The sequence below is a fragment of the Myotis daubentonii genome, chromosome 3, assembly GCF_963259705.1.
Source record: "Myotis daubentonii chromosome 3, mMyoDau2.1, whole genome shotgun sequence".
Classification (NCBI taxonomy): Eukaryota; Metazoa; Chordata; class Mammalia; order Chiroptera; family Vespertilionidae; genus Myotis; species Myotis daubentonii.
The window spans coordinates 43,802,144-43,814,654 of record NC_081842.1 but is presented as its reverse complement, the minus strand read 5'-3'; the positions used below and the strand labels follow the sequence as shown (position 1 = coordinate 43,814,654).

The window sequence follows — 12,511 nt, the reverse complement described above, 5'->3', positions numbered from 1 at the left end:
GCTCACTTTCTTCCATGGGGAATGGAAGAGATGATAAATGATGACATATCCACAATACCACTACACGGGATACACAAAATCTCAGTCCAAAAAGAAAAGGACATCTAGTATTCACACAGTTAAGTTCTGCAACACAGCCAAATGTAAGAATATAGAGCCTTTTGATAGAACAAAGGACAGGAGTGCCTGTCCTCATAACAACTTTGGGAGTCCATACTCCTGGGAGCACTAAACAGTGATTAAAATCAGTTGAATTCAACTCAGGTAGCTGAAAGGGCAATAGAAATAGGATTAATTCCTAGTTCCAGGCCAGAACAAACTTTTAAATGCCTAAGTAATCATTCTCCTACCTCTCTTTGCTGCTGGTTCAAATTATGTGAATTTCTCTGGCAAAGGGCAATTGTCTCTACCGTGGTCTCTTCCACATCCTTCAATGAGGGATCCTCTCTGGTAGCTAGATTCAGAAAAATTGTTAACATACTTAAGAATATATTAATGATAATCTCAAAATCTCTGTACACTGAACTCCACTGACAATTAGCATCACAAAGCCACATGGTTTATTTGCTTTCCTATTATGATCCCTTAAAAACAAAATAAAATTGGGACCAATGTTAAAATTGATAAACAGCATTTATGCAGGATAATTTACTTAATAAATTTATTACTTAATAAATGCAGTTTATTAGGAAACATTTTTAAAACCATGGGGTAAATAAAGAAATTATAAATTACACTCAAGAACTTACTTTCACCTTGATGTGTTATTTCTTGAAGTTTGCTTTGTAGTCTCTAGGAGGTAAAAGGAACACTTTAATTTCTAATCCACCAAATAATTAAACTGACACATTTTTTAAAAAAAAACAAGAAACAACCAAGTTATTAGGAATGGTCCCTGTCATTCCAAAGAGAATTCTGGTGTATATAGAATGCATAGCTAGCAGTATATCAAGTGTCACTTAGTTTGCTCCACTTATGCTTCTGTTGTGCTACCTACATAGTCATCATTGACATCTCTGAGGCACAGTAATGAGGATCAGAATGTATCCATGCTTTGAGATAAGAAAGGACATGACAAGTCTAACTCCATAGCATGGGGCACAGCCTTGAATGTGAGATATCCTAAATATGCAGTTATAGTGTCCACTGCTCTACTGAATTCTAGATCCTCAGATACTGATATTGCAAAGGCTTCTGAATATACACCGAAGCTGACTTTAATATAGCCTTCTACCAAAAATTTGCTCCTGTTCTTGAGGTCCCTTATAGGTTAATTTTAAGCTAAAAATCATAGGATCATCATTAACCACTCCCTCTCATTCACTTTGTGCTGTATTTAAATGACCAGTAAGTTCTCAAATTCATGTCCTCTTCTCTCTCCACCACCACTGCCACACATGGCTTAGGCCCTGGCCCTCAAGACACTATGCTAAGTATAATATCCCTGAAGACACTATGCTAAGTGTAATATGCCTGAAGACACTATGCTAAGTGTAATATGCCTGAAGACACTATGCTAAGTGTAATAAGCTAGACCCAATAAGACAAATGCTGTGTTATTCCACTTATATGCAGTATCTCAAGTAATTAAAGTCATATAGCTTAAAAGTAGAATGGTGGTTTCCAGGGGCAGGGGGGTAGGGAGGAATGGAGAGTAATTGTCTAATGGGTTTGTGAGAATTTAAAAATATTCTGGAGATGGACGGTAGTGATGGCTGCACAGCAATGTAAATATACATAATGCCATTGAAATGGTAAATTTCATGTTATGTATATGTTACAATTAAAAGAATGAAAAAACTTTTTTTTTCAAAATTTGATAGAACACCAAACTGTTGGTAAAAATGTGAAGCAACCAAAGCACATTTGGTAGGACGTAAAATGGAAAGAGGTCTGATAATGTCTTACAAAACTAAACCTATACGTATCCAGTGACCCAGCAATTCACTCCTTGGTAATGATTCCAGGGAAATGAAAACATTTATGTACAAAAGTGATTATAGAAGCTTTATTTATAATAGCCAAAAACTAGAACTAGCCCAAGTGTCAATCAATAGAAGAATGGATAAACTGTGGTCTATTCATACAATTATATTACTCACAGTCAATGGGACAAACTACTGATACATCCAATAACAGAGACAAATCTCAAACACATTATGCTGAAGCAAGAGGGATTATATAAGAAAACCTATTAAATGATTCCATTAATATGAATGAATAAAAAAGGTAAAACTAACCCATGGTGGTAAAAAAAAAATTAGAAGAGTGGTTATTTCTGGGGGAATGGGAATGGAAACTGAGTGAAGAAGCATGAGGGAAATTTCTGGTAATATTCTCCACCTTGTTAGGGACTAGGATTAGACAGGTGTGTGCATTTGTCAAACTCATCAAATGTACTTTTAAGACTTCTGTATTTTGTTGTATGTAAATTTTACCTTTAAAAAGTACCACACAGAAATACTGAACTCTAGTCAGTGACAGGCATGATAAAAATATTGAGGTAAAATGTACTATTGCCTGCAACTGACTTTGAAACATAATAAATTAAAATGGATTGATGAAAATTTATGCAATATTATGTTTCAAATTATATTTCAAAATATAGTCAATTATATTTCAAAAAAGAGATAGACTAATGCAATGAATAGAGAGACACACTGAAACATGACAAAGCAAATATAGTAAAATGCTACCTTAAGCATTATTGAAAAGGCACCATGAACATCTCCTTTCTTTTCTAATAGATAGGCAGTGACTTCATGAAGTTGATACTTCTGGGTAATCTAGGAAAGAAGAAAAGATAAAGATTTGTGTTCACGAATCTTGCTTGTGAAGTGAGAAGGTCCTATTAAAAATGAAACAACCCCAACATGATACTAATTAATGAATCCATATCTTGGTAGTATGCTACTTTACAGTATAATATGCAAATACTTGACTTTTGGTCTTATAGTGCCCAATTTTTTATTCTGACTAGACCAAGTGCATTCATTTCCCCCCACTTATTTATTTAAAAATTTGTTATGCACATGGATGAGGAATATACATTGGAGGAAAGGCAACACATATTGTATTATTACATAAGTAGTAATAATATAAACCAGAAATTGATAAGTATAATTATACACAAAATATTTATAACAAAATGACAATGAAAACACTATGTACCAATTTGTGGGCTCTAAATAAAAATTAAAAAACTAAGAGTGTCTAATAAGTAAAAAAAGAAATACCAATTAAACTTAAACAAAAGAAAATAATGCCATAGAAAGAAACAATAAAGAGATTTAACAAATCCAAAATTATTCTTTGAAAAGATTTATAAAGTGGAATAAATCTTTCTTAGGATAAAAAAGGCACAAATAACATATTAATAGGTTAACAGATAAAAGGAGAAAAATGTGATCATCTCAATAAATGCAGAAAAACCATTTGATAAAATGTAGTACCCATTCTTGACAAAAACAAAATAATATAAAACACTCTTACCCATACTCGGAAGGGAACTTCATTAACTTAATAAAAATTATCTATTACAATCCTATATAATAATCCTATATAATAAAGAGGTAATATGCAAATTAACCATCACACCCTCACAAGATGGCTACCTATGACCAGGCTGGCAGGGGGGTTAGTGAGGGACGACGAAATGACTGAACAACAGGCTGCATGGGGCGACCAGGCCGGCAGGGGGGACATGAGGGACGACCAGCCGACAGAGGGGAGCAGTTAGGGTTGACCAGGCTGGCAGAGGGGGGCAGTTGGGGGTTACCAGGTCGGCAGGAGGGGGTCCGTTAGGGGTGACCAGGCTGGCAGAGGGGGACAGTTGGGGGTGACCAGGCCGGCAGGTGGGGCAATAAGAGGTGACCAGGCCAGCGGGGGGGGGGGGGGCAGTTAGGGGAGACCAGGTAGGCAAGCAGGTGAGCGATTAGGAGCCAGCAGTCCAGGATTGTGAGAGGGATATCTGACAGCCGGTTTAGGCCCGATTACTGGGATCAGGCCTAAACCGGCAGTCAGACATCCACCAAGGGGTCCCAGATTGAAGAGGGTGCAGGCTGGGCTGAGGGGACACCCCTCTCCCCCCGTGTACGAATTTCATGCACCAGGCCTCTAGTCTGACAATAAATACCATAATTAATGTACAATATTAGGCACATTCCCTTTTAAATCAGGAACAAGGCAAGAATGCATACTATCACTGCTTCTGTTCAAAATATCCTAGAGCTCCTAGACATCTAATAAGAGAAAGAAAAAACTATAAGGTTGGGAAGATAAAAACAACTACCATTATACCTAGAAAATATTATTCTCATAAAAAATCTAAAAACTATTGAATAAAAAAGAATTTAGCCTGGTTGCCAGATACAAAACTATACAAAAATTAACATAAGGCAGCAATCTCAATAAGAAATGTCATTTCAAAAACTTCCTTTCAAAATGGTAACAAAATTATAAGTACCTAAGGATAAATTTAAGAAAATATGTGCAAAACCTTATGCAAAATATTATATAAAGTAATACAATCTTGCCAAAGAGCATAAAGGGCATTTTAAAAAGATAACCATGTTTCTGAATGTGAAGACAATACTATAAGATGTCAATCTTCCCCAAATTAATCTATAAATTCAATGTACTCTTTTCATCAACATTCCAGAAGAATGTTTTTTAAAGGAACCTGACAATCTGATTCTTAAATTGATGTAGAATAGTAGGAGGTCAAGAGTAGCCAAAGAGTTTTAAAGAAAAAGAATGAGAAGGGAAGACTCTTCTTTCAAATAAGGAGCCTTATTTTAAACCTATATTAATAGAATATGTGGTATGAGTATAGGAAAACACAAATAATCAAAGGAACAGAACAGAATCCACAAACAGATCCATGTACACTTGGAAGTTGGTGTATGACAGTATGGCATCATAAATCAGTGAGGAAAGCACAATAAAATGCCACATGGACCATTAGCCATCCACATGAAAAAAAAAAAATCCCTCTCTTGATCTGTATACAAAAATAAATTCCAGATGGATTAAAAGCCTAAATGTAAAAAGCTAACCTATAAAACTCATAAAAGAGGACAGCTTTTATGCCATCAAAGTCAAAAGGAAAAGACTGATACCCCAAAAATTAAAAGTTAAAGGAAAAGACTGATAAATTAAAAGGAAGTCACTAAGCCATGGCTGGGTGGCTCAGTTGGTTGGAGCAGCAACCCATACACCAAAAGGTTGTGGGTTCGACTCCCAGCCAGGGTACATACCTAGATTGCAGGTTTGGTCCCTGCAGGACATGTGCAGGAGGAAACCCATCAATGTTTCTCTCTCACATCAATGTTTCCCTCTCCCCGCCCCCTTCCTTTCTCTCTAAATTCAATTTTTAAAAAACAAACATATCCCTGAGTGAGAATTTAAAAAGTCACTAAAAACCAAGTTGAAAGATATGCCCTAGAGACTGAAAGAAGATATCAACATATAAAATCAGCACAAGATTAGAGATCTAGAAATTAAAAATAATTTCTATAAACCAGTAAGAGAAGGGCAAACAGCTGGAAAAACGATAGGAATAGATAATTCAGAGAAAAGAAAATCTAACGGGTCATTAAACATATGGAAAGATATTCAATGTCATTAGTAATCAGTGATCCCCATCCCACTGGCAAAAATTAAGAAGTCTAAAAATACTAGGAATTAGCAAGGATGTGGAAAAACAGCAAATATCAAACACTGATGATGAGAATGAAACAAACAGGAAATCAGCTTGGCAAAATCACTAGAATTAAACTACTCTATTGTCCAAAGAATTCCACTTCCAGGTATATTACTTAGAGAAACCTGATGGCTAATGTAACACTGTTTATTATGGGGCGCGGCTACAGTGCTTTGGCCAGGTTCAAGCCTCGGACTAATGAAAGGACAGGGTCCTCTCATTGCCATGTGCAAGTCCCTGCTGGAAGGCAGGGCCCTCCCAGCACAATCATAGCCAACGGCTGTGGTTGTAAGCTTGAACCTATGGTCCAAACACATGGTCCCACGTGCCTTGTGCTAGAGTTCAGGTGCATGTAGTTGAGTAGGGCTGGAACTCACGAGAATGCTGTAAACAACGTGATCATGCCCCTACTTTGCCTCGTGGCATCTGCTATAAAATAAAGACACGGCTTGTGGGCGCTGTCATTGTCTCCTCATCAAGGAGGCAGCGTCCCACCGAGACCCAGCTATTATTCTCTTGTCTGTCTTTTCCTTAATCCTTTAACCCGCCCCCCCCTCAGTTTACCTTTGGCCACAACAGTTTATAATGGCAAAAGACTGGAAATAAATGGAATATCTATAATCTATACTAATAAAAGAGAAAGATGCAAATTGACCATCCCTCCACGATGTCCACAAGCCACACCCACCAGCCAATCAGGAGTATGCAAATTAACCTGACAAAGATGGAGGGTTAATTTGCATAAGTAGGTGTCAAGCGCCCCGGGAGGCAACAGCGACCTCGGGCTCCCAGGACCTTCACCGGCCCGGGGAGGCGAGGCTGGCTGTGCCTAGCCATGCCTGCGGGCTCCTGGGACCTTTGCCAGCAGAGAGCAGAGCGGGAGAGCGGGCGGAGAGCAGGAGGTTTGGAAGACTTGGCAGAGCAGGAGGCTGCTGGACATAGAGCAGAGCGAGGGAGAGGGCGGCTTGGAGGGCGTGGCTCCCTTTGTCACTCCAGCTTCCTCACCACAGCTGTGGAAACTGACAGCAGGGAGGAGGAATTCCCACCCCCACAGAATCAGCCAGAATCAGCCGTTGGTCCGACAGCTCTCAGCGGCCTGACAGCCAGGACTTTCATTCACCTGCATCTCAGACCGTGACAGTAGAGAGGTGGGACTATGTCTAAAGAACAACTGTTGATACAACGTAGCTCTGCAGCCAAAAGATGCTGGCGTTATCGACAGAAAATGTCTGAAGAGCAACGTGCGTCTGATCTTGAAAGAAGGCGGCACCTGCGACAGAATGTATCTCAAGACCAGCTATTGGAAAAAAGTTGCTCTGATGCCGAAAAATACCTGCATCATCGACAGAAAATGTCTAAAGACCAACGTGCCTTTGAGGTTGAAAGAAGGTGGTAGCAACGACAGAATATGTCTAGAGAACAGTCATCAACAAGTACTACCAATTTTGGTAGGAACTGCCTTCTCAGCAAAAATGGAGTACATGAGGATGCAATTCTCGAACATAGTTGTGGTGGAATGACTATAGATGTGAATTTCGCCTATCACTAAATTTCTCTGATGAAAACCCATCTGATGGGAAATTTACTCAATGTTGTAGCAAAGGAAAAGTCTGTCCAAATGATATACATTTTCCAGATTATCCGGCTTATTTAAAAAGATTAATGACAAATGAAGGTTCTGACAGTAAAAATTTCATGGAAAATATTCGTTCCATAAATAGTTCTTTTGCTTTTGTTTCCATGGGTGCAAATATTGCATCACCATCAGGATATGGGCCATACGGTTTTAGAATACACAGACAAGTTTATCACCGTACTGGAACTTTACATCCTTCGGATGGTGTTTCTTGGAAGTTTGCTCAACTCTATATTTTGGATACAGCCGAAGCTACAAGTGAAAGATTAGCAATGCCAGAAAACCAGGGCTGCTCAGAAAGACTCATGATCAACATCAACAACCTCATGCATGAAATAAGTGAATTAACAAAATCGTACAATATGCTACATGAGGTAGAAAAGGAAGCCAAATCTGAAGCAGCAGCAAAAGGTATTGCTCCCACAGAAGTAACAATGGCAATTAAATACGATTGTAACAGTGACCCAGGTAGATATAATTCTCCCTGTGTAACCGAGGTTGCTGTCATATTCAGAAAGGAAGATGGAGAACCTTCTTTTGAAAGGGACTTGCTCATTCACTGTAAACCAGATCCCAATAATCCAAATGCCACTAAAATGGAACAAATCAATATCCTGTTTCCTACATTAGATGCAATGACATATCCTATTCTTTCTCCACACGTTGAAAAAGGCTGGGGAACATATTGCATTAAGACTCAGAGACAACAGTATAATCGACAATAATACTAGATAAAATGTAAGGACACAAGTCACACAAATGCAGTATTATGGATTTCATCTCTCTGTGCAGGACACGTTCAATCCTATTTTAAATGCAGGAAAATTAACTCAACAGTTTATCGTGGATTCATATTCAAAAATGGAAGCCAATCGGATAAGTTTCATCAAAGCAAACCAATTTAAGTTGCGAGTTGAAAAATATAGTGGTTTTAATGGATTATCTCAAATCTAGATCTAAAAATGAAAATGTGCCGATTGGTAAAATGATAATACTTCCATCATCTTTTGAGGGTAGTCCCAGAAATATGCAGCAGCAATATCAGGATGCTATGGCGATTGTAACAAAGTATGGCAAGCCCGATTTATTCATAACCATGACATGCAACCCCAAATGGGCAGATATTGCAAACAATTTTACAACACTGGCAAAAAGTTGAAAACAGACCTGACTTGGTAGCCAGAGTTTTTAATATTAAGCTGAATGCTCTTTTAAATGATATCTGTAAATTCCATTTATTTGGCAAAGTAATAGCTAAAATTCATGTCACTGAATTTCAGAAACGTGGACTGCCTCACACTCACATCCTCTAATTAATTCCCTTACTAGGGAAATATATAAATTGTGGCATAATCATTCAATAGGCTATCACATGACCATTAAAATGAGTGAACTACATCTACATGTATAAAAATTGACAGATTAAAAAATTAATAACAAAAGCAATTTGCAATAGGATATGTACTATATGATACCATTAATACAAATTTTAAAAATAATGAAACTTCATCTTTTACTTTATAGATAAATACATACAGGGTTGGGCAAAAGTCAGGTTACAGTTGTATGTGAAACAGTTTATTCTTGTATTATTATGTTTTAATTATTGTATTTGTTTCCAAGCAAACAACTATAGACCTACTTTTGCACCACCCTGTATATATGAAAAATAAACAACCTGGATAAACTTCCCACCTTCAGGCTGGTGGTGACCTCAGGGGAGAGATGGGGACATGACAAATAAAAGATGCTTTATTTCTAAAACAAAACAACAAATATCTGATGCCAGTGTGGCAAAATGTTAACATTTATAAATTGGCTTGGTGGGTACATATGTATTTGATATTCTTCATGTACATTTCTACATTTTTGAAATATTTCATAATTTTAAAAAATTTAAGTGTGTGGACAGTTCAGGAGGTGGATGCAAGAAATACAGATTATTATTTCACGAGTACTGACATAAAAGAAAGGAAACATAATGGTAGGTTACATTTTAAACAGGGAACATGCCAACCTCTTATAGTATATTAGAATATGTATACACATTTTCACTTTCATTTGGAAACAGGTGAAAATAAGGGAAATGAATCAAGGCAATGACTGTGCTAAGTCTACTGAGTTGCTTTCAGCCTAGTAAGTCTTATTGCATAAGAGGACTATGTAACCATAAGTGCTGCAAACAAGAGCTTGGTTTTTCCCTTTTAATACTTTTACTATATTCACTTTTATATGTTTATCATGTTGGTTAGAATGTCGGTGAAGCTTGATTAATAACAATGATGGACATGTGCTGTTTCTGACTTTATTAGAAAACATGTGAAAGCAGTTTATTCCATAGCAATGAAAAGCATGCACTATGGATCAGACTATCTGGGTTCCATCTCAGATGCTACCACTTACTAGCTAAAAACTTAGGCAAGTAATTTAATATGTGAGTCTCCCTTTGCTTAACTGTAAAATGGTGAATGATTAGAAAAAGTGTACTCTGGCTTTCTCTCCATTATTGGTCTTACCTGGATAGTTTCTTCTAGGCGGTAGCCCTCAAGGACTTGTAATGTCTCTATGACTTGGGTTGGGCTGAACTGACACAACAGCTCAATGAACTGTTCTGTAATACAGGGGGATATCTGCAGCAACTCCTGATTTACATGAATACCTTCCCTAAAAACATAAAAAACAAGAGTAACATCATTAATCACATCTATAATTAAAGCTTCAGGTAAAAAGAATGCTATCTTAAAACCAAGACTAACTTTTGGTCAGATAATATCATGAATTAAAAAATCTCACTGTTACTCAGATTATTAGGGTGAACTGTATATCATATCAGAAGCGCTATAAATCACAATACTGCTCACTTTACATTGAGTAATTAAGGAAATAATAGTCAGTAGAGGCTCCAATAAGTAAATCATACAAAAGTTATATACTGTTGTTCCAAAAGAAACAGATGACCCAATTCAGTTTAAACAATTTGATTCGTAACTATATACATGTATATATAAACCAGCTTCCAGGCTCAACATCTCTACTATGTTTCCCTTATAGTACCAGTCACACCTGTTGTAATTCTTTAATTACTTGTCTTCTCTAAAAGACTATAAACTCTGTGAGGGTAGGTACCAGTTTATCTCCTCACTAATTAGTTCTCCAAGCCTACAACAGTGTACCTTTACGGAGCACCCATTTGTTATGTCCCATGACTATACTAATTTTGACAGCCATTAAAGTTAGCAGTGGGGTATACGGCAAAGCAGGCAGCTAATAGATGACTAATAGAAAGAGCTCTGAGAACTGGATATAACAAGTTGTATTTATGAGCAAGACTGATAAGCAACAGTCAGAAATGGATGTAAACTCATCAATGATGCAATTTACTTATTAACGTTCTGATGATGTTGATGCTGCCTAATCGTGTCCCAGCAGACAGATTATTTCCCAAATGAATGCATCAAAATCTGTTCATTCGGGTGATTTGCTTGTTTGATGCATATTCACACCTTCAGTATTTGTAAAGGGTTTTGCCAATAAAAGCCTGGAAAGAATTAAATACTGTGATTCATCAACAGATGCTTATGTCTAATCTTAGTTTGCTCCATAGTCTTGCATTTATAAGACATATTAACAGAAGTATGATATAGAGAAAATATTAACATCGCCTACAATATGGTGTAAATATCTGAAAAAAACACTGGCTCACTTTAATGTCCAGAAAAACTGGTTAGCATTCCCTTTTCTCTTATACCTAATCGTGTTCTACTGAGACACAACATTCATCCTACCTAAAAACTCTCATTTTCCTGGGTTTGTCAGTGCATCTTCTATTTTCTTCATGTAGACAGGATTTATTCCGAGCCATATCTGGCTTTGTTGCCCTAGTCCTTGTAATTTTCACCCCTCTATTCTATATTTGGTTTCCTCCATTTGAAGGCAGGCCAATTTACCTTTCCCAGTCATTTAAGTTCAATTTAATGTACATTTACTGGGCATGTACTTACTATGTGCCAAGGCAACGCTAATGCCTGGGGAACAATGAATGCAACAGTCTTCATTCTCAAAGTTTATAGTGTAGTTGGCCACAGACATTTAACAGATAATTTTCAAGTTATGTGGAAAGAATACTAAGATGGTGGTCTACCCAGGGAATAGCCAGTGACTTAAACTCCTGCATTCAAGGCAGTTGTGAAACACACACACACACACACACACACACACACACACACACACATACACGAAGAAAAGAACACTTCATCTTGGGGATTTACAGCCAATTTGAGAAGATACTGAGTTAGCCCATTAGCAAGTATAGAAAGCCCTAAGCAGCAAAACTTAATGAGTTAATCACCCAACTTTTGGTCAGGACTGAGTGTCACAAAGCTCTTAATTTGGGAAAGATTTCCTGCATCTAAATATAATTCCTCCTCCTGTAACTGAAGACTCTTATTAGAAAAAGAAGTGCTGTTTATCATCATTTTCAGAAAATAGTAAGTCCTCATGTAAAGAATGGTGCCCTGGCCTGAACCAATCCTTTCTTTTCTTTTGCTAATAACTTTCTTGTCCCACCCAGTTTGTATCAATAAAAACCTTCCATTTTATACAACTTCATGGATCATCTCTCTGTTTACTAGGTGGGATGCTCTTGATTCAAATAAAGCCAATTAGATCTTTAAATTTACTCAGTTGAATTTTTGTTCTTTAACAGGGACAAAGAATATATATGAGCATTAAGCTAGCTACATCTCTCTATATCCTCTATCATTCGATCATACACACAGATATATGTGCGCTGACAGGGTTAAGTACAGGCCTCCCGAAGACATGCTACTTTGGCATGAAGAGTATTTTTCAAATGTTTTAATTGATTTTAAAAAGAGTAGAAGGGAGAGGGATAGAGAGACAGCAACATCAATGAGAAAAACATCTGCCTCCTTCATGCCTAATGGTGATCAAGCCCTCCACGCGGGCATGTGCCCTGATCAGGAATTGAACTGGGGACCTCTTGGTTCAGTGGTTCTCAACCTTCCTAATGTCGCGACCCTTTAATACAGTTCCTCATGTTGTGGTGACCCCCAACCATAAAATTATTTTCATTGCTACTTCATAACTGTAATTTTGCTACTATTATGAATTGTAATGTAAATATCTGATATGCAGGATGTATTTTCATT

The 12,511-nt window shown here is 37.3% G+C and overlaps 1 protein-coding gene across 7 annotated transcripts in view; it reads right to left on the bottom strand.

Annotated features, from left to right (window-relative positions):
- The window catches only part of VPS8 (VPS8 subunit of CORVET complex), a 268,045-nt gene that overhangs the window by 83,304 nt on the left and 172,230 nt on the right, over positions 1–12,511 (bottom strand). For all 7 annotated transcript variants that reach the window (XM_059687232.1, XM_059687237.1, XM_059687235.1 and 4 more), the window contains 4 exons: positions 9,857–10,004; positions 2,697–2,786; positions 750–792; positions 351–454 (listed from right to left, as the gene is read on the bottom strand). In XM_059687232.1, the coding sequence (XP_059543215.1) occupies positions 351–454; positions 750–792; positions 2,697–2,786; positions 9,857–10,004 (385 nt within the window). The remainder of the gene's footprint in view (positions 1–350; positions 455–749; positions 793–2,696; positions 2,787–9,856; positions 10,005–12,511) is intronic.